Source organism: Sarcophilus harrisii, chromosome 1 (genome assembly GCF_902635505.1).
Source record: "Sarcophilus harrisii chromosome 1, mSarHar1.11, whole genome shotgun sequence".
In the NCBI taxonomy this organism is placed as follows: Eukaryota; Metazoa; Chordata; class Mammalia; order Dasyuromorphia; family Dasyuridae; genus Sarcophilus; species Sarcophilus harrisii.
Window position 1 is genome coordinate 698,971,167 of NC_045426.1, and position 24,062 is coordinate 698,995,228.

The 24,062-nt window shown below is 37.5% G+C and overlaps 1 protein-coding gene across 1 annotated transcript in view; it reads right to left on the minus strand.

The window, feature by feature from the left end:
- Window positions 1-24,062, minus strand: part of SPPL3 (signal peptide peptidase like 3) — a 119,500-nt gene that overhangs the window by 36,453 nt on the left and 58,985 nt on the right. The window contains exon 2 of the mRNA XM_031948734.1: window positions 5,691-5,768. Coding sequence (XP_031804594.1) covers window positions 5,691-5,768 — 78 coding nt within the window. The remainder of the gene's footprint in view (window positions 1-5,690; window positions 5,769-24,062) is intronic.

The window sequence follows — 24,062 nt, forward strand, 5'->3', positions numbered from 1 at the left end:
ACAGCCTTCTGTGCACCAGACATGCCTCTGTGCCACCTTTGCTACTCCAGGTCAGTCTGTGACGGAAGGTTCAGGAGAACCATTATGGTAATAGTCACTTCACCAAAAGCCTTCTAGAAAGTCGTGGCACTTTTCCACAAAGCTGAAGTCTTGAGTGAAGAAGAGCTCATTTTAAAGTGGTATGAAGATGCACATGTCCCAAAAGGGGAAAAAAAAAACACATTTTTTAAGCAAATGAAAAAATCTGTAGAATCTGCAGAAGAATCTGAGCCTAAAGTCAAAGGAGGTAACAAGCTTAATGAAGCAACAGGAATCAGTGATAAACTGTCCTGTCTCCTGGGTCCTTCTAACTCCCTGTATCAAGCATGATAGAAGGGCTTTTATGGCAAATTTATTCTATTTTCTCTACTTGCTGAGATCCAGTGGGTTTAGTTTTGCTTTTAAATCCATGTTTTCCATAGCTCCAAAGTCGAGTCTAAAATGGGCATTAGTCTTCTATCTCCTGTACTTTCCTGATGTAATCATGTAATTTAAAGCTTTCCACAATGAACAATGCTTTTTATCCCTGAGTTTTTTACAGTTTACAAGCCATGATTTGGTTAAAAACAAATTTGTTAGGGAAATTCTGTTTGCAAATTAAATTGAACAAGTATCCAATATGTGTCCTGTCTCCTGTCCTCCCTCACTGACAGCAGATTACAAAGGATTCAGAAGAGTTAGGAAAGAGGAAGCAGACACATCAAATAGAAAAAGGATTTTCAAGGAGTCATGCTGAGAAGGGGAAGAAAGAACAGGATAGAAGGAAACATGGGCATGCAGGGAGGAAGGAGCCAGTACACAATTGAGACTGAGGAGTGCGGGGCTGGTAGTGAGAGCATTTGGCTGGAGCAGGCAGGAGGCCTTGGAAGGGTGGGCTTTGGCAAAAAAAAAAAGGGCCCCCTCTTTATCCAAGACCACTGTGAAAGAGGAGAGAAGGAGAAAAAACATCTGAGTGATGTGAGATGAAGAGGGAAAAAAGGGGGAAGTTCTTGGTAAATGACCTCAATTGTCTGAATCAAGTATGAAATGAGAGTGCTATAGCCAGGATATATGAAAGTGTGGATTTGAACTCAAGGCAGTTCCTAAGTCTGGGCCTGGTGCTAACCCCTACATTATGTTCTCTCATTAATAAACCAAAAAATTTCAAAGATAATTTCACAAAGGAACAAATTTATACTTAGTACACTGTGCTCTTAAACTAGATACTTTGAAAAGGCATATATATTTTACTTCTTACTATCACTTTTTTCCTTTAAAAATCTCCAATTTAAACTAATTTGCTTATTTAATACCATAGGTATCAAACTGTCAAAAGAACAATTTCACAGAACTAGGAAAAAATAGTAACAAAATTCATATATAAGCAAAATGGGTCAATCTCAGGGGAAATGATTTTCAACAGCCTAGAAGGTACCAGAATTCAAACTATACTAAAAGCAATAATTCTCAAAATGATCTATGGAGAGAGAAAAGATATATCACTAAACAAGGGAAAGAGAACATAAGAACGAAAGTTTTGATCATATACAAATTTAAAAGCTTATATACAAACAAATCCAATAAAGCTAAGATTAAAAGGGAAATGATTTAACTGGGAGAAAAATCTTTTCAGAAAATTTTCTCCAATAAAGGGAGCATTTCCAAGATTCAAATTTCCAAGAATTAAGAGCTATTCCCCATCTATTAACACGAACAGGTAGTTCTTAAAAGAAGAAAGCCAGACTATCTATAGCCATATGGGGAAAAAAAAATCTCTCTAAATCATTAGTAATTAAACAAGAATAAATGAAAGAGGGCAGCCAGGTGACAAAGTAGATAAAGTATCAGATCTGAAATCAAAAAAGATTCATCTTCCTAAGTTCAAATGTGGCCTCAGACACTTGCTAGTTGTGTGACCCTGGACAAGTCACACTCATTTGCCTCAGTTTACTCATATGCAAAAATAAGCTGGAGGAAATGACAAATCACTCCAGTATTTCTACCAAGAAAACTCCTAATGGGGTCACAAAGAGTTGTGTGTGATTGAACAACAAATTAAAGCAATTCCATGTTCATTCAGATTGGCAAAAATACTTATAGTATCTCTTTTTTGTGGTGGCAAAAAACCCTAGAAACCAACTGGGGAATGTCTGAACATTGGTTTGTGAATGTAATGGAATACTATTATTTTATAAAAAATGAGGGAAAAAATAATATCAAAGAGACATGGAAAAATGTGGATAAAGTGATGCAGACAGAATTTAGATGGAACCAAAGGAAACTTTACAGAGGGAAAGGAGTAAACATTTATTAAGCACCTATTGTGTACTAGCTACTGTGCAAACTACTTTTATTATCATATCTCATTTGATCCTTACAACCATGCTGGGAGGTAGATGCTATTATTGCCTCTATTTTATATTTGAGGAAATGGGGGCAGAAAGCAGTGAAGTGAGTTACCTATGGTCACATAGTAAGTGCCTGAGGCTGGTTTTGAACTTAGGTCTTCTTGACTCCAGGCCCAGTACTTTCTCCACTGAGCCCACTAACTGCCTGCTATATATTATAACTGCGGTTTATAACAACAATATTATAAAAACAATCACTTTAGGAGAGCTATGTTAACTGATGAAAAATGAAACCATAGAAATAGGACAACTTAAACACTACTTACTACAATGTAAACACAAACCCTGAAAACCTTAAAAACTGACTCAATGTTTTGACCAAATAAATATATAATTCCAGAGGACCAAGGAAGTCTTCTGACAAAAGTGAGTGACTCAGGATATAGAATGAAACAATCATTTTTGAACACCATCAATGAGGTGATTTTGCTAGACTAGGCATATTTGTTATTAATGATTTTGTTTTTTCTCTTTCCCCTTTGATGAAGATAGGGGCAGAATGAAGAAAAAATGGATTTCTGTTAATTAAAAAAAAAAACAAAATCCCAACCCTCCAATCTGACCTTTCTCCCTCACTTTGTGCAGTTTCAAAATTTCTTAGGGACAAATAATAACTCGGGGACTAAGAAGAAGCAACATCATTTCCCATCATCCCCTAAGACATTTCCCTGTATTAGCAAAGAAAGTGATCTTACTGATTCAGCACTGAGTGTTCAAGATTTGGACAACACAATCCGGGTTTTTTCACCCAGAATCCTTTTGGCCCTTCAGCTCCAGAGCCTCAGCACCTTAAGCAGTACAATCCCCTCCTCCTCCTCCACACTACATTCAATTGCCAAATCTAGTCAATTATTCCTGCATGGCATCTCTTATATTCAACTCCTTCTCTCCACTCTTGTTATATCTCAACTATACAGTCTAAGTGAATTTGTTTGGGATTGCCAATGTCTAGTTTTTCCCCTCTCGGATCATTCTTCCACATGAGTGCCAAATCATTTTCCAAAAGAACAAATCCATTCATGTTATTTCCTTGCTCAGGAAGCTTCAGGTGTAAATGCCCTTCACAATCTATTTTTCCAGCCTTTTTGGGCATCATTCCTTTTCACACACTTGAAGGTCTAGTCAAAGATAATTTTGGATCCTGACTGTCTTCCATTGTGTCAGCTCTTCCAACCCAGCTCAGTATCATACACAAGTCCGATAAGTTACGATCTAGGCCTTTATCTGAAGTCATTTATGAAAATGTTAAATGGCACAAAGTTCAAGGAAGAATCAAGTGGAGACCTCCTGCCACATGACACTCAATTAGTTCTCAGCTCTTTAAGTCTGGATCTTCAAGTCTGGAGAAGTAAACTGAAAAATGTCTTTAAAACCAATTTCTCCCACCAGAAAAGATTGCTTTTATACATCTCTGTCCAGTTCACATGAAGGACAGATGTCCCAGGAGAGATGGAGATCACTAGTAGTGTAGAAAAAGTTGGACATAGTGTAGTTAGGAGGACCCAGGTTCAGACACTACTTCTGACACTCACTAGAGCTTTGATTTGAAATAAATTACTTCTGTGGATTTTTATCACCTCACCCATAAAATAGAGGCTTCAGGCTGAGTGATCTCTAAAGTCCATTCCAGTTTCAAATCTATGCTTCTAAAATCTCTTCCTGCCTCCTCTCTCCTGTGCCCTTCTCCCCCCATTTTTATTTCCTTGCCAACATATAATTCCATTTTGAGAATATTGGGACTCCTTTTCTTTTCTTTTTTGCTTTTTTTGTTGAGGCAATTGGGGTTAAGTGTCTTGCTCCCGATCACACAGCTAGGAAGTGTTAAGTGTCTGAGATCAAATTTGAACTCAGGTCCCCCTGACAGGGCTGATGCTCTATTCACTGCGCCACCTAGCTGCCTCTCCTGTTCTAATTTCATATACTTCAGTTGCTCAGAACCTGGAGAGAGAGGCTCTCTCCTTTTTCCCCTGAAAGGAAGGTTTAAATCTTTAGGAGTAAGGGTATTAAATGTCATACATCACTCTTAGCATGCTCAGAAAATGGTCAGAGGGCATTCAGAATATAATTTCAAAGCAGAACAAGGGGAATGAGCAAGAAAAACTCATATGAAATTTTTCCCTGATGACTTATGAAACCTTTCTCTCCGACAAATGCAGTTAGCTCTACTAACCAGGTTAACAGGAAGTTGTAGCTTACTTCTTTCTTCAAAATCAATTCATGTATAATTATAAATTAGCATTGCAATAAAACTATTTAATAATCTTCCCCAATGAGATAGGAATTCCCTTAAAAATGGAATAAAAGGGGTAGCTAAGTGGTGCAAAGGATAGAGCACCAGTCCTGAAGTCAGGAGGACCGGAGTTCAAATCTGACCTCAGACACTTAACACTTTCTAGCTGTGTGACCCCAGGCAAATCACTTAACCCCAAATGTCTTAGCAAAGAAAATAAATTCTAAGAATTTTTCACTCAAATAATTCTTTAAACTCTAAAGCTAACTATGTTTTTATAATAAAGAGGCAAAACCTTTTAGTATAATTATAAAATAAGCAAAAATGTAACAAAATTCCAAAGAATTGAATAATGCTTTTATGGAACCTAATGAAAGTTACATTAAAGGAAACATTCAAATTTCTTCAATTCAGAAAGAATACTACATCTTACAATACAATACAATACAATACAATACAATACAATACAATACAATACAATACAATACAATACAATACAATACAATACAAGTTCTGGTGTTGTCTGTCCATACTAATGCTTTACAAACTAAACCTTTGAGAACTCAGAGTCACTTCTATACGATGATGAAGCATTAGAGAAAAGATTTATGGAAGAGAAATTTATATAGAATGTCAAATCCTGATCAGGAAATTCAGTGAGTTACTTCTTCTATTTTAAAACTACAGAGGAAAGACAGAGTGAAGTCCATGGAAAATAGGAAAGGGCCTTTCATTAGAAAAAGTAATGCCCAGAAAAGGGCCACAGGTGGCCTGGAGGTAGCAGGGGCAGAGGGTTACCAGAAGAAAACTCAAGATAGGGAAGGGAAAGAAGGGAGCAGTAGTGATGTTGTAGCATTTAGGTCTAGACACAGCCTAGACCCAGAATTGTCCTGACTGTCAGACAAGGCCTTCGAGGCCTATCTACTAAGAAGACCCAACACTGGCTCGGTCCCCACCTTTCTAGGGTAAAGTATTTATTCTTCAAACTTAAAGCAAAAAAAAGAAAAAAATTTTTTTTCCAGAAAGCCCATTACCTGAAGCTGCCATAGACGATGAGGAGAATGGAAATCAGAAACGTTGACACTTGACTGGAATCCACCAGGGAATAGGCCCTAGAGAAACAAAAGAGAAAAACTATATCCAAACATTTCTAGAAGAGTCTGATTTTTAAGAGTTTAAAAAACAGTTAATTTAAAAACCAATGAAATAATTATCACTGAAATTACTGGTTAGAATACTTTTTTAAAAAATAATGAACAAGCTGATTTTATTTATTTATTTGTTTTTGCTGAGGCAATTAGGGTTAAGTGACTTGCCCGGGGTCACACAGCTAGGCAGTGTTAAGTGTCTGAGGCCAGATGTGAACTCAGGGCTGCTGCTCTATCCACTGCACCACCTCGCTACCCCAGTTAGAATACATTTTTAAAAGAAAGTTCTTTCCTTCAACTTGCAGAAAGCTCAACTGGTTGCTGAAATGTAGTTAAAAAAGACTAAATCAGCCAAAGACAAGGTCTGTTTATCCAGCTTGGCTCACATCTACTTCAGGCAACACGGTCCCCACTGGATCCTCTATACATCTAATTGTTGCTGTGAGGATTTAATGTACTTCAAGATATGTTCAACCCAAACCTATTGACTGAAATGATGAATGTTCCACAAAGAAAGAGCACTAACATTTCCCAAGGGGCTGAAACTATGACTGAAGTATACAGGCCTACCAAATTTTAGCAATCCCTCTCATACTTCCAGTTTCAGAAAGCTGAATGGAGAAAGTGGATAACCGACCCAGAGTACCAGAGGCAGGCTCTGAACCTAGATGTTCCTGACCCCAAGACTGACTTGTCCAAAATCTACGAGACCAAATTGCCTCTCATTTAAAAATACAAACAGATTTTAAATTCCTGGATTTTGCTACCTCTCCATCTCTTGCTGGCTCCTGTTTTTCTTTCCATTAATCTTAGTTTTACTTTTGAAATCTATCATTTATCTAAGAACCTCCTACTTACTCCCCAGCAGCATAGGCCTCCTCATTATCCCCCAATAAGCTATATTGCTCAATCCTGTCTGTATAGGAATCCCTTTTTAGGCTCTAGTTTCCCAGATAGCACATGCTTTCCTTATTACTTTCCACCTGTCAAGGCCTAGCTGAAGTGGTATCTTCTTCCAGAAACCTATTTACTACTTTACTTACTACTTTAGCCAAGACCGAATGCTCTCTTTTCGGCTCTTTTGGTTTTTAAAAAGTATCATCCCATGAAGATTTTACAATTGCTTCACGTGCTGACTTGATTTTTCCCATTTGCTCCTTTTTCCCCCACCAGTGTGTGCTCCCTAAAGATAGGACTCTGGTATCCTAGGGATCTCAACCTGGCCTTGTGCTCGTCAGCATTTTTCTCAATGACTTGGATAAAAGCACAATTTTCACATTTGCAGATGGCAATTGGGTTGGAAAGATAACATGAAATTCAAAAAATCGTGGGCTGAGTCAAAATAAGACAATATTCAATAGGGACAAATTAAAAGTCTTACATTTAAGACCAGAAAGTTAACTTCACAAATACAAGATTGGGACAGTTTGAAGATGAGGGTGGAGGGGAAAACAAACTTTAACTCCAAAACTGGAAATGTTGGTGGATGACAAGCTCAGTAAGTTAACACCTGGGAAAGATTATAAAGGAAAGGTAATATTTTCATTATGCTCTTCCTCAGAAGACTTTTGGACCATCTAGGCAATTTAACTTCTTTTTCTCAATTTTCTCAATTACAAAATGGGGACAATACTAGTATCTAATACCAGGTTATTTTAAGGATCAAATGAGATATTTATAGAGCAATTAGTGTTTAGCATATAGTAGGTGTTAAACAAAAGCTCACTCCCTCACTTATTCTTATTCAATAAGTACAAATAAATGACACTTATCAAAATGCTTGTTTTCTTCCTTCCTTTCCCCCCACATATGCATTAAAACCTCTCAAGTTTTTAAGGGAGAGCAATCAAGTGATGGAGGTATTAAGTTTAGACCCTACGGGCACCAGCTGAATGACCTGGAATGTTTACCCTGGCACAAAATGAAGCTTGGACAAGAGAGCTGTTTCCAAGTGCTAGAAAGGTTGTCAACTAGAAGAGAGATCGATCTGGCTACTTCTGCTTGGTCTCAGAAGCACATCTGGAAGCAACAGTGTTAACTGCAGAAGCAAATTTAGGCTTGATATAAACAGATAAAAACAGAAACTTTACAAAAATAAGAATTATTCCATAGGAGAATAGACTGCCCTGAGGCAGGGGGCTCCCCCCTCACTGGAGGTCCTTAAATAGGGTGGGTGGCTACTTGTCAGGTATAAGAACTTTGATTTTGGTTGGATGATTCCATGCCACTGCACAACCATATTTCCCAAAGATTTTCAATCATTGTTTTACTGTACAGTTCAATCTGAATTTGAACCATTTGTTTCTTTACTAAAACACACATGTTCTTCGCAGCCCTAACACTTGCTGCCAGAAGTCTAACCCATTTTTGAACAGACTTCATGACATTTCCATGTGTTCAGATAGGCTCCATTCACTCTCTTCAAAACAGTTTCTTTGTGATGAGTATTTCTCAGGAGGATGTTCCCTTTAAGGTTCCAAGACTTTGATTTTCCCATTACATCATTTGAATTTTATAGACTGTCAACTTAGCAGCAGAGAAGCTTCATTGAGATTCTCATTCCCAACCCTAGATCTGAAATCAAGACAAGCTTCCACTGAAAATTTTTGATACTTGGAGAAAATTCCATCCTTAAGTTCCCTTCCATTCTACTACTTCTTTGAATTTGTTTTTGGGCTGTTTCCCTTGTTTAGTGCTGATAGCAATCTGTTTCATAAGAAATCACAATTTTAGAAAAGGGTTTGACTGGATTTGAACTCAGAAAGCTAAGTCTTCCTGACTTCAGAGCTAGTTCTCTTGTTCTCTCTCTTTTTTATGCTGAGGCAATTGGGGTTAAATGACTTTTCCAGGGTCACACAGCCAGGAAGTGTTAAGTGCCTGAGGTCACATTTGAACTCAGGTCCTCCTAACTTCGGGGCTAGTATTCCATCTACTGCACTGCCCAGCTGCCTCTCTGGTACGTTTTCTAATCACTGCAGCACCTAGCTGCCCCTCAAAGGAAAGAGCAAGTTCCCAAGCTTTTTATCTACCTTTTTGGACTGCTTACTTCTTACTCTCCCACCCAGGGAAACTGCCTCCTGGCTCTTCTATAAACAAGGCACTCCATTCTCAGCTTTTGGGCATCTGCTGTAGTTTACCCCCATGCCTAACCTAGAATACTTCCTCCTCCACTTCCAACTAAAGATCTCTCTGGCTTCCTTTAAGTTCCACTAAAATCCCAACTTCTACAAGAAGCCTTACCCAATTCCTCTTAACTGGATTTCCATTGGAACACTACTACATTGTTTGTGGAGTTGTAAAATGTAAAATGTAAAAAAGGGCTATCAAACTGTGCATACCCTTTGATCCAGCAGTACCACTACTGGACTTATATCCCAAAGAGATCATAACAAAGGGAAAAGGACCTATATGTGCAAAAATGTTTCTGGCAGTCCTTTTTGTATGGCAAGAAACGAAACTGAATGGATGCCCATCAGCTGGGGAATGGCTGAATAAGTTATGGTATATGAATGTTATGGAATATTATTGTTCTGTAAGAAATGATCAGGAAGATGATTTTAGAGAGGCCTGGAGAGACTTACATGAACTGATGCTAAGTGAAATGAGCAGAACCAGGAGATCATTGTACACAGCAACAACAAGATTGTACAATGATCAATTCTGAAAGATGTGGATCTTTCCAACAATGAGATGATTGATGCCAGTTCCAATGATCTTGTGATGAAGAGAGCCATCTGTACCCAGAGAGAGAACTGTGGAAACTGAGTGTATATCACAACATAACATTCTTACTCTTGTTGTTTGTTTGCATTTTGCTTTTTTACTCATTTTCTTTCCTTTTTTATCTGATTTTTCTTGTGCAGCAAGAGAATTGTATAAATATGATTACATATATTGGATTTAAGATATATTTTAACATGTATAACATATATTAGATTGTTGCTATCATCTAGGGGAGGGGATGAGGGGAAGAAGGGGAAAATCTGAAACAGAAGGCTATGCAAGGGTCAATGTTGAAAAATTATTTGTGCATATGTTCTGAAAATAAAAAGCTTTAAAAAAGGGAATTAAATGATAAATTTGTAAAACAGCATGGTATCAGGCACATAGTAGGTGCTTACTAAATGCTTTTACTATGAAACCACCTCTGTATCTTGAAAAAAAAAAGCAAGTCATTTCTAGGGAGGCAAAAATCTAGTTTTCTAATGAACAACTAACTCTGAAGCTTGATGGGAATTTCTGCACAAAGAACTACCACCTACTACAGATAATAGTTTTCTTTAATCTTTGTAAATAAATTTGAAGAGATCTGGGGAACCCTTCCATATTAGGTTCATAATCTTTAAAAGATCACAGTGCTATACTTTGAGTCAGATACTATAAAACCAGAAGTCATAGTTCTTACTCCATGAATCTTAAGCTTCATTTAAAATGTTCAGGACCTAGATTTTCATTCATATGGAAGCATCCCTCCAAAGATGCAGAGGAACTTCTCTTCATTTAAGGAGACTCAGGTCTCAGTTTAATGATCTATTGTAATCATGAAAATGTTATCAACCTGTGATCATCCATGAGAGTTTCTGAATTTCTTTTTCTGATCCCTGAATGACACATTTACAGTCTGGAGGTCGGCTGTTACCTGTTTTCCAGATGATGGGTCCCTCCATATACTATAGGAGAATACAGGGTCACCTCTACACCACTTGAGCTGTAAGAATATCATTTTGATAAAGGGTTATCTAAGATAACCCTTTTAGATAGTTAAGAACAAAACTGTTTTACGTATTTCTTTTCTTCTTGTAAATCTCGTAAAGGCATAGTGGAGAGAATTTAGGATTTGGGATTTGGAGTCAAGAAGAACAAAATCTGAATTCTGGCTTAGACATTACCAGATCTAATTCTGAACCAGTCACTTTACCTCAGTCTACCTCAATTGTAAAATGAAGGTAATAGCCCCAGTGCCTGGCACGCAGCAGGCACTTATCAAATGTCTGTTCTTTTTACTTGTGCCACAATCCTCACTACCTACTTCCTGCAAATCTTCTCCACTCTCCAAACCAGCCTCCAGACTGCCTAAGAGGCTGAGCCACTAAACTGGCTCTGATGCTGCTTCTTTATCCAGACCATCTTCTGCTCTGCCCCTGCCTAAGTATTCTCCTCTCTCTTAGAACTTTTCACTTCTTATTCTGGGAACAGTAATGAAGTTACCACTAAAATTTCTGGGTGGATTAAAACAACTCTCCCTGGCCATAATTCCCCTACATGTATTATCTTTCCCACATAGGCTATAAGTTCTTTGAGAGCAGGGACTGTCTTGCTTTTGTATTTCTATTTCTAGAGCAGCAGTTCTTAAAAGAAAATCTAACTTTGACAGAGTTTGTAGGGTCAAAACTTTTTATAAGAATATTAAGATATTTAAATTTCTAATAGTACACAGAAGCTCTTTGGATGGGGGTCCTCAATAATTTTTGAGAATAAAGGGGGCAGTGTTTATTCATTTCTAAAAGGCTATTATTTTAATATTAGAATCCCTTTTTGGCTCTGCCACCCTCACCTCAATGGACTACTGTTTTTGATAGTAATTAATAATTAAAAATTTTTAGCTAGGAGGAAACTTACAACCTTGCTATAAGAAATGATCTTTTGAAATCTGAAGTCTCTACTGTTCTTTCTACTGCAGAGAGATTTAAGATTCTGAGAAAGGGAAAAGAACTTGGATGAAAAAATATCACAAAGAACTTTATTTCTATGAATGCTGTAGATATGACAGAGAGAATGGCAGAGCAAAAAGAACCCTGGATGTGACATTAGAAAGAAATGTTTAAATCCTGGCTCTTCTATTTCTAAACTGCAATGTTGAACAGATTTAATCTTCCAAAAAAAAAAAAAAAGTATAAAAGGGGTCCTAAACCAAAAAGCTTGAGAATTGATGAAAAATTTTGCTATGTATAAAGCAAAAGATAGTCCCTATTCTCAAGTTCACATTTTTTTAAAATAAATTTTTTTTTTTCAAAGCACATGCATAGTTAGTTTTCAACATTCACCCTTGCAAAACTTTGTGTTCTAAATTTTTTTCTCCCTCCTTATCCCCTAGAGGGCAAGTTAACCCAAATATGTTAAACATATGCAAATATTCTATACATATGCTGTATAAGAAAAATCAGAAGAGAAAAAAAAAAAAACAAAAGAAGGCAAACAACCACAAAAAAGGAAAATACTATGCTGTGATCCACTTTCAGTCCCCATAGGCCTCTTTCTGGAAGTAGATGGTTTTCTCCATCACATGTTTATTGGAATTGGTCTGAATCACCTTGATGTTGAAAAGAGCAAGTCCATCAGAATTGATCATCACATAATCTTGTTGCTATGTACAATGTTCTCTTGGTCCTACTTCATTTAGCATCAGTTCATGTAAGTCTCTCCAGGCCTCTCTGAAATCATCCTGTCAAGCTTACATTCTAAGAGGGAAGACGATATATAGAATGCTGGTACCCTAAAGCTTAGCAGAGCACTGGATATATACAGCAAGCACTTAATGAATATTTTTTCATTCATTCCTACTGGCTTCTTCTGCTCAAATATAATTGATTCGATTTCTAGTGTAAAAAACAACAAAAAACATTTAACCATACCACCCCATTAAGATATCACATTCTCTTTCCTATTTCAGAAAGATAGTCGGCATTCATGTCCTTACCAGATACTCTCCAATTCTCTGTTGCCTTCCCTTTCTACTACTCCGATAAAACTGCAATCTTTCAAAAAGCCATCAATGACCTCTTCTTTTCCAGGTCCATTGGCTTTTATTCAGTCTTCATGAAACCTTAATCTCTGTGGCATCAGACAACACTAGCCATCTCCTCTGAAGTGCTTTTCTCTTCCTTGAGCTTCTGTGAGGTTGCTGCTTTCCGTTTCTCCTTTTCCTACTTATTTCTTTGTCCCATTTGCCTCTTTAGCTAGGTTTCTTCTTCCTTCTCCCTAGCAGGAACATTCTCCATTGCTCTAATGTTGGCTCCATCTCTAACCAAACTATTGTATTTATTTTCTTAAATATTTCCCAATTACATTGTAATATGATTCCTATGGACTCAGACCTAGAGGGGAAGGGGGGAGGGGAACTGTAAATTTGGCACCTCTTCCCTAATAATTAATAATTATTAATAACGTATATCGTTCTACAATACTCCAGGGAACAGGTATCAAGGCTATATTTCATTGTATTTGCCTTTCTGTGCCATAAAACAATATCTAGGCAAAAGATTCTGGGAACCAGGGGAGGTGAATGAAGATTTAGAAAACTCCAAACCAGAATTAGGAATTAGGATAATTTTTATTAAATTCTTTAAAATTCACGTGTCATTGTACTTTTCGTGAACTTTCTCAATGAAAATGGTGAAGGGATTTAAAAAAATACATGTGGGGGCATAGATTTCTCAAATTATTTATTATTTATGAGAAACCTAGCCCTAGAAGACTCCAGCAAGGAAGAGCAAGAATATGAAGAAGTCAGGATTCAGAAACTATCTAATTCAATCCTCTCATTTATAGGTTAAAAGATAGAACTGGATCACCTTTCTGTGTGTGACAATCTATGCATCCCTTCTCAGAACAAAATTTGTAAATGTGTAAGATAAAATACATGATTACAAAGGAAGCCAATATTAATAAAATATGCCAAATATTTTTAAAAGATGTAACTAGTTCATGGATTTCAGATTTAAAATTTCCAGATCTTTAGATTTCAAATGCACTATGATACATGACAAAATGACCAAAATAAAGCCATGTCCTATCACTCATGATGCAGGCATTGCCATTGAATCTATAAAGATAAACAGGTTTCAAGTATTTTTTAAAAAGTCCTTTTTCAAGGACTTCTACAAAAGGTATATGTTGAAATAAATACCTGTTTAGAAAACCCCACGAAGAGCCAAGAAAAGCCAAAAAAACAAATTCACAGCAGCTGCCTGGTACAGGTTAAACATGACAAGAATGGGCATTGCAAGCCTTGTTCATGTCCAGTCTGTACCTTTGAGTTCTCTGAAAACCCTATTACAAGACTCCCAAGATGCAGTTTGTTTATCATCAGTGTTAAAAACTAAATTTATTATTTTAGATCCTATATTTTAGAGAATTAATTAAAAAAAAAAAGGCTAGTGGATTGGAGTTTAGTGTTCATTATTCATGATTACATATATGATGTAGTTCTTGACTTACAAAGCGCTTTCTTTATTATAACCCTTTAGGGATAAAGAAACAGGCTCCAAGAAGCTAAGTGAGTGGTCCATGACAAGGGGGAGTAAGGGGAAGCTGTCTGCAAGGGCCCCTCAGTGACTCAGCCAAGTAGGGTAATTAAAAAGTCATCCACTCAACTGAATTGGTTTATACTATCACCCACAAACTATAAATTCTTTAGTATACCTCCTTGCCACTCCAATACATTCCTCTTCACTTTAATAGAAAAAGAGTTACCAAAAAGTTCTCACACACAAGTTATTCTGTACTCCCCAAGATTTTTAGAACCATGTTTGGTTTTTAATAACTTTTGCTGCCAAATATCTATTTCTGTCAGCTTTAAAGGCAAGTGCTAATAACACACATCCTGTTAAAAGCATGCCAAAAGGAGACACTGAGATGACTGTTCTTTGACATGACTCTGTTGGCCTTCCAACTGTACAAAAACATTCCTGCCTACCCTGCAGACCAGATAAGGAGAACTTGAACTCAATATCATGCCTTAGGCAGGTCTTTTCTTACAAGCAATGGCCACACAAATTGCTACCAATTATTCAAGTGGGATTCAAATTTGTTCTGAAGGAAGAACTTATAGGGGCTACTTCAATTTTTTTGCGGTATGATTTTTTGGTTTATTTTAATTATTAACATATTAATCGAACCTAAGATCACATTCACTTTTTTCATTGTCCTACTGAGCTTGCAGACAATTCAATCTAGCTGTACATTCCTTGTTCAAAAATGTACACGGCCCTATGATATTTTTACCTTTTTAAGATTTGGCGCCTATTATTCTGGCTTGTTCCCATCTTTAAGGCTCCTAAATCCATTATGCAAGGTATTTATTTCTATCAGCTTTATGTCACCCATGTGACACATGCAATCTCTGCATCACTCATAATGATACTGAATCAAACATTTTTGACCAAGTCAAAATCCGATGGCAGCAGACTGTTAAAGAACCTCCAAGATTAACATCAATTCATTAATGAGCACTTTTCAGTACAAATTATTCAAATATCTGCAAATCCAATTGACAGGCCTGTCATCCTGTTCACATTTCTCTATCTTATTCACAAGGGTATCATGAAAAATATTACTCAAACACCTTTTGGAAAACCAGATGGTATATCTGTAACATTCTTTAATCTGCCAACTTAGTAATGTTAAAAAAAAAAACAAAAAAAACCTCATATTGGGCTAAAGAAGGAAACAGTATGATTCTTCCTCATAGCAACTGAAATGCTTGTGTGTTCAACCATTGTTGGTAAGGGTGAAAACCACATAGCTCCTGCCTTCTGAACCAAGGACCTCTAGCCCACTTATTGCTACCCCAGAGACTGCTCTGCTGGACTATGGGTTTTAACTTTCCACAGCACAGTATGTTCTTCTGTAGGGTCAGAGGTCCACTTATGAGAGACAAATCACTGGAAGAAAGGAGATTCTTAATAATATCTTTCTAATTTGAAAAGCAGAAGCAGCTAGCAGAGAGAAACTATGGAAAAGAGTCTGAGTTGGGACTATAGTATGATACTGTTTGATGCTCTAAATGGAAGAAAGGAAACCACTTAAAATGGAATACCTGCTCTGTTCCCTATTGAACCCAGTAACCACCACCTAAAACACAGGTTCCAGAATCAGAGTCAGCAGCCAGGGGGTACCATTTAAAGAATTCCCACTGTCATGTATCTGACAAGTGGACATCTGGCCTCTACTTTGAAGATTTCTAAGGGGACAGCTCTAAGTATTAGAAAGCTTTGGGACCTCAAGCCTGGAAGGGCCACACTGCCACTTCCACCTAACACTCTCCTGGCATCGGAGCTAGGCAAAATAAATCTAGTCATCAACCCTGCCAATCTACTCTAAAATCCAGGTAAACTTTGGAGAGTAAATCCTCTTCTCACAAGTATAAAATTATACTCTGGTTATCCTTATATGCCTTTCTATGGCTAAGTACTTAAATTAAGAAAAACCATCAGCAACAAAGCAAAAGCATTGGGGAATTTTATGTTGGTGGTAACCTTTGAATCCAAGACTCCATTTTAAAGAGGAAACTGAAGTCCAAAGAAGAGGAATGATCAAAGTAAGGAGATGATGAATCGGGTCAGGTGACAGCTGCAGCAAAATCTAGGCACACTCAGAAAGAAAAATAGCAAAAGGGGTCAGGCTTGAAGTGAGAAATGTTTCTGAGTACAACATTATACATAATAATTTGGTAAAAGGATTTACTGAGATTCATTCATCTGTGAGCAACAAAACAGGAATGTTAGGCAATATTCAAATGATTTCTTATTCTCCTTTTTCTTTTTTTTAATTTGAGAATTAGTTAGCAACACATGTGAGTGACTTCCTTAAACATAATTAAAAAGCACTCTATGTAAAAAAAAGAATTAAATAATTAGCAATCATTTATCACTGATGGGTGGCCCCAAATTTTTTCTATTTTCTTTTTTTAATTGAAGCTCTTTATTTTCAAAATATATGCAAGGATAATTTTTCACCATTTACCCTCGCAAAACCTTATGTTCCAATATTCCCCCTCCCTTCTCCTCATCCATCCCCCAGATGGCAAGTAATTCAATATATGTTAAACATGGTAAATATATATGTAAATCCAATGTAGAAAATAAAATTAAAAATAAAAATAAAAAAAGAAAAGAAAAGAAAATTCAAGCAAACAGCAACAAAAGAAGTGAAAATGATATGTTGTGATCCACACTCAGTTCTCACAGTCCTCTCTCTTGAGTGTAGATGGCTCTCAACATCAGAAGATCATTGGAACTGGCCTGTTATTATCCTTTTCTAACAGCTCTAAATTTCTCTTACTTAAGAGACTATTCAAACTCCCTTAAATGCATTCTAAGTGCTGATATATTAAATTCCTAGGGGGAGGGAGCAGAGAGTCTTGGGATAGTTAAGTCCACAAACATTTATTAAGTACTTCTATTAAGTTCCATTATTGGCCAATCAGTTAGCAAGCATTTTATTAAGTACTTACTATGTGCCAGGCACAGTGATAAACTCTGGACATACAAAGAAAGGCAGAAGACTAATCCTTTCCCTCAAAAAGCTCACAATCTCACAGGAGAGACAAGCAAATACATGCAAATACATATAAATAACCTATGTATGGGATAACTGGGAAAGCACTAGAATTAGGAGGGCTTAGGAAAGGCGTCATATAGAAGGATTTTCATGGGGACTGTAAGGAACCGAGGAGGTCAAAATATTGAGAATGAGAATTGCAAAGACAGAACAGATTGAGAAAATGCCCAGAGAAGGAGTGTCACATGTAAGGTACATGGAGGACAGTGTCACTGGGTCAGAGCATTCCACTTCAGTTAAGGTGTAAGAAGCCTGGAAAGGTAGAAGAGGCTTGGTTATGAAATGGAATTGGTATTTGTTCCTGGCAGCCAGAGAGAGCCACTGGGCTTTACTGAGTAGGGAGTGACATTTTGGCAGTTGAATGAGGGGCTGATTGGAATGGGGACAGACTTGAGGCATATACTGCAACTGCCCAGGGGTGAGGCAATGGGGGCTGCTCCAGAGGGGTGGGGGCGCCAGGAGAGAAGGTGGGTGCTATTGGAGAAGTGCTGTAAATGGAAATCGACGGGCTCTGGCAACAGACTTTGTATGTTTAGCAGAAGATGACAATTACGTTGTGAGCCTGGGGGACCAGGAGATGGTTGATGCCCTCTACGGTGACATGGAAGTTTGGAAAGTGGGAACATTTAGGAGGAAAGAAGTCACTTTTGGGTATGTTGAGCACTGAGGAGACAAAGAAACAATCCCTGCTCTCAGGAGCTCAGCCTAATGGTGCAAACAACTGAACAAATGAAATAGAGACCCTACAAACTGGAGATAATCTTAGAAGGAAGGTGGTGGTAGTGCTGGGGGTTGGGAGAGGCTATTTGCTGAAGGAGAGGGTGAAGGAAGAGAAGGGAAAAAAAATAAACAATGATAGCAAAAGCTCTTTCTGATTCCCATGGAAATCCTCCCTGATGGGAATTCTTTTCCTGTTTCTTTGTGTAGCACTGTCACCTAGAAACCAAAATTCTCAGCTGAAATGACACATCAGACCATTCCTTATGTCCTGTCCCATCAGAAGGAAGCTGGCATAGACCAGAACGTTGGCGCAGCAGCAGCCCGGGAACCAAGGCTTTCCAATTCCCGATATCCACATAGATTTCTCTCAGTCTCCATCAGGTGCAACACTGGCGAGGTTTGACATACGCAACAAAGAGGTTCTGAGTGAACAGACCAGAGGCACTTCTTTTTAAGTGGGTATAACAGCCCTCACCCACCCCCACCTCCACCCCCAGCCAAGGAGGGTATGCTCCATAACACCCCAGTCTCCAGTGTGCTTCCATAGTCAGCAGTGGTGGTGGGACTGTGTTTGATTCCTTCTGAGCAGAGGAGGAAAGGGAGTAAGAGACACTCTTGTCCATGCTTCAGGCAGGGTAGGGATTAATTGGATGGGGTGAGTAGGTAGAAATAATCTATAGTGACCTTGCCCTTTCATTTCTCCTCGACCCTCACATGTTACAAAGGTGCTTTATGCAGAGCAGAATCAGTGGTACCAATATAAGAGCATAGAAAATGTCCTACTGGATTAGACAAACTGTCGATTCAATACAATGTTCTCTCTGACATTCAATACAAGATATAATATTCATAAGAAATATTTTGGAAATAGTGATTCATGTGCCTCAGGTATTTAAAAAGTAGGACTGATAAATATAACATTTAATTTATCCCAATATGAATCTGCAAGGATTGTCACTTGTCTTATTAACAGAATTTTCTGGCATTTATATATATTTTAAAGAGCACATATGCCCCTATCTTAACACAGTTACCTGAAAATTTTCACTTGGGTAATTACAATCAGCAAAGTGATTCTTTTTTATTATCTGAAATTTCCCTACACAAAAGAAGTTGGCCTAAGGTTGCTACCATTGGTAGGTCACAGTTTAATAAATAGTAGTAGGCACCCACTTACTCTTTTAAATGAGGTATTCTCCTGGAAGAGTAAATTTAACAACTGTTACTGTTCTGGAGCTCACAATGAAGAGCTTTGAGCTTTAGAAAGATAGTAGTCTACTAACCTCTTATTTAAAATATTCAGAACAGATTTTATCACACCACAGAGACCCAAAAATATATTAAAGCTCCTCTAATTTAAGCATATTCCTCATTCTATCAGAGAAAACAGATCTGCTGCTTATATTTGTCCCACTGTCACTATTAGAATGTAGGTCAATTGTATGAAGGACTTCAACTACCTGTTAAAAGAATAGACGTTTCATATTTTCTTCCCTTAATTTTGAGTTTCACTATCAAAAGAAGGAGTCAAGTGGTTTTCACCATGAATATGCATAAGGGACCAGCTCTGCCAGATATTAATACAGTAAGAATTTTTTAGAAATCAAGTGGCATCTATAATATATAAATAACATAAGACTGAAAAAAGTTTAAGGGAAATATGTATTTTACCTTGGCATGATGTCCTCAAGTAGGAGAGATCAGGAAGGAAACTCAATCAAAACAATGTATTATTCTAAACGAGTGAAAAGACTACTCCTGTATCTAAAATCATCATCATAATTTACTAAATGCTTGCTGAGTATACAGTCCTCTACTAAGCAACGAGAGCCCCCAAGAGGATTATCTGCTACTCCTGAAATATTAGGAAGGCTTATAACTCCTGCTGTAAAAGATCAGAATTCCTACTGCGAAAGCAAGCTCAGGGACTAACCTTTGCCTCATTCAGCTCTACATGGGAACACTGTAAAGATTCTTAAGAAAGTCTTAAAGGAAACCGATTTTAAGTTTCTAACTAAAATACTCATCACTTCTCTCCCTCTGCAATGCCCCTAACTCCCACTTTTTTCTGGTGGTATTTTGAACAGTCTAAAAAATGTTTAATCTGAAAGAGACAAAGCTTACTTACAAAGAACCTCCACCACAGGCACATTTCCAGGAATCTACAATTGTATGTTACATTTTCTTTAATTTCTGATCAGAAGAAATGAGTAATCTGAGAAAGTGAAACAAAGATGAACTATTCCAAAAATCCTCCTGTAATCTTAACAATCACTATAAAGTTAAGAACTTATTCTGAAAACATCAAAGATTCTTGGGAATCCTGAGATTTTTGTGTTAGAAATTTTATATTTCTGCCAATTTTCCTTGCTTTGCTAAGGGACAAACTTTTTTTCCTTCTGTTAGCAATAAACAATAGGTATGACCTTCCCACCAAATTCTACAGGATTCATTTTCACTCAAATCCCCAAAAAACCAAAATCATACATATTTTAGATTAGACTGAACTAGAGACACCTAACATTATGTGGATTAGCTGGTATTATTAATTTCAACATGTTTTATTTGCTAAGTAGCATTAAGAAGCAACTCATAAGCAGAAAATATGCCATATAAATAAAAATTTTAATGGTTATTTTATCAGTAAATCATCTTTTTCTGATTTTTCATTTTATCAAACTGCAGAATCTAAGGGTTGGAATGAACACAAGAGTGGAAAGAGAATCTATTCTATAACTTCACCAACAAGATCTCTGAGGAAGAGCCCAGGCCCTCACATTCAGGCCCTTTTTAATTGATCCTCCCTCTTTTTAACAATCATTTCCAAACAAATGCATTTTCCCCTCGTCTTCCCTCCTCCAAAAAAATTACCCAAAGTAAAAGGTGTAAGTAAAGCTGACATAACCAAGCCTGACAGCAGAGTGACATTAGGTTCCACACTGCCCGCCTATCCACTAAGAGGAGCAAAGTGAGCTGCATTCATCATCTGTTCTCTAAGATCCAGACAGATCAGGCCAAGCTCGGCTGCCTTTTGATAACGTTCTCATTTTTATAAGTGAGATCATGAAGGTTATTGTCCAGGATTTGCTATCATCTCAGTGTCTCTGAAGCATGATTTCCATTGATAACATGATTAGATGCCATTTCCTGAGTCAATGGATAGCCTCTGCCTGAAACTTTTTGGTGCCCATGGAATCTTTCTTTCCATCTCTGACCTCCTTGGCACATGTGCTGAGGAGTACTGGACTAAAGGATATGAACAGTTTATAGTCGCCTTTTCTTTGGTAGTTTTCAGTTGTGTCTGATTCTTTCTTTATGGAAATAAAGACTTTATAGACTTTATGGACCAATATCGACTCCAGGCCTCCTAGAGACTTGTCTTACATCATACAAAATTGTTTTCCAAACACATGGATCAAATCACAGATTCAGCAACAGTGTATTAGTGTGCTTGTCTTCTCATTGCCTTTGTCAATTTTATGGATAAGGTAAAATCTATGGGTTTCTTTAATTTGTTTTTCTCTTATGACGAATGATTCGGGGCATTTTTTTCATATGATTCCAAACAACTTTCAGATGGTTCTATCTTCAACCAAGTTAAACAATTTGATCACAATCCAAATCTGTGTCTTTGCAATGTCCGATGTTTTTAATTCTGCCTTCTGGGCCAAGTGGAACAAATTAAATTGCCTGTCCCCCAAAACAGCAACACTACTCATCTACTCCCTAGTTCTCACAATTGAATGTGACATACATGGAAGGGCTCAAGACCCTTCAACATCAGAACTGCTTCCTCTGGCTATTCTCTAGTTCCTGAAATGATTTCCTAACCTATAGTACTCAGAACTGAGCACAATGCTTTGGGGGTGGTCCAACTAGGGCACAGTATAGTGGAAATGACATATCATTGCACTGAAAGGGACCCTTGACCCAAGTCTTTAGCTGTATTCCAGGCTGCTTCTCCAAAAATAAGTTGAGGGAGTTTGGGTCATACGAGTTTACACATGCTTAAAAAAACCAAACAAAAAACAAAGAGAAAAAGGGAGGAAGAAGGAAGAAAAATGTGGGCTTAGAGGGGGACAAAAACAATTTAAAAGGTGGCCTGACTTCACACCCCACTTTCTGTGTGGTGAGGGGAGACAAGGTGTACTGCCCAGTCAAGTATTCCTTCAGTTATTACTCTTGCCCTTTTCCATCCCCCACAGTAATAGCTTGTGCACACCAGGGCCTAGCCAGCCTCCTTCTCTTCCTTTTGTTGTCTAAGCACGCCAGAGGCTGTTCACTTTGAGGGCCTGGTTCAGGGTGAGAGTCATTATATTATCTCACAGAACCATTTAGTTGAGAACCTGCCTCCTTCTCCCCCCTCATGGTCACCTTCCCTTCCTCTCATCACCCCCAGCCAGGTTGCACAGGACCAAACCAATGGTTTGAAAGCAGGAGATCGTATTTCTGTTCAATAAGAACCAGTTAACAACTAGAATTAATCACATACATCTGCACTGTGAAGGAATTGCCCACATCCTTTCCTGAAGGAGCTTTAAATAAGGGATCTCTGTACTGCTCACAGTGCTGCTCTGACTGGATAATATTCTCTCCCCACAATTCTTCTTGCCACATTACATTGGCAGGGTGACTTTTATTTTACAAATTACAAAATACTCTCACATAGAGGATATTACTTGGTTTAAATCATATAATAACCCTTGGTTGGTGAAACATCTAGACCCAGGTCTTCAATAGGATATAGTGCAAGCTACTGATTTCTGATTTCTCAAAGAGAAATAAGGCAAACATTATTGAGAGGGTCTTGAGATCAGAAGTCAAGTCTCTTATTCCATTTTATTTTTAGGAGGGGAAGGTGGGGCTTCCTTATACTTGAACAAAGGCTTCTTTCTATTTTACCCCGTTTTGGGTTCATGAAAAGGGGTCCAGCATAGTAACTAAGGTCAGGGTCATCTTCATTTTGCAAGGACATAGTCCACTATTCACTTTTTACCCAGAGTAAGCAACAGGATAAACTTCACATTCAATCAAATATCTGAAAAGCAAAGAAAGCCAAAGAATGAACAGGAAACCAGGAAGCTGCTATTTATAGAACATAGCAACTACAGTGGTACTTTTGCATTAAAATAAAAATCCATCAAAAAAATAACACCTCACAAATTCAATCTGAGCCCCCCAACTTCCCCAAACAGTCCCAATCAAAGATGTTTAGAGGCCAGAATGATGTCTTCTTATTTCTAGTTAACTTTTACTGTTTAGAGCTGTTTAGCTCTGCTGTTTTAGCCAGCCAAAGCTAGCAAGCTACATCACAGAAAATTTCTTTCATATTTGTGTTTAAAAGTCAGGAGCGTCATCAGCTTCTTTCTGAGCCCAGAGGAAAATGTTAGCAAAATCCACTGAGACTTAAGTTATAAACAAAGTGGCTAATTATCTCACTACCATAACTCTATTGTTTGCTGTCACAATATAAATACCCAGATGAGGACCTTCAAGGAGCTGACACATCTATTCTATGTGAATTCCCTTGGGTTTTCTGTTTCTACATTCTCTCTGGAAAACATAAAAATACAGAATCTATTCCAAGACTATCTTTGAGGAGCAGTTATATTTAAGCAACAGTTCATAAATGATTCAACTGGAAGTTAAAAACTTGTCTCCATCCTAGCTTATCATTTCTGCTAAGATAATATTCTGCTAAGATAATCTTATTGGAAAAATATACAGAGAAATTGTAATGGAAATTAATCTTATCTGATAATTTACACTTTGATAGTTTTATGGTTTAGTCTCCCTAATTTCTCTTCAAAAGTAGGAAATTTAATTTCTTTTTTCCTTTAAATAACAATATACAAAATAAAAATGTGATTGTTAAGTGGTAATGAGCATATTTTAAGATCTAGTACATATACTAATAGACTTCAGAATTGGATATACCTTAGGGATCACCTAGTCAAACACTCATTTCACAAATGAAGAATTTGAATCCCAAAGGAGTAAATTGAATTGCCCACATCCCGGAAATTTAGAAGTATGTGGGATAGTCAAATTGCACTCGAGGTCAAAAGAACTATGCATGTTCTGCCAAACAGAACAAGTTTAAAGGCTTTTCCACAGAACAGACCTTCAAATATTTGAAAATGACTCTCATGGTCTGGAGTCTTTTCCAGGCTAAACATGGCCACTTCTTTTTCTTTT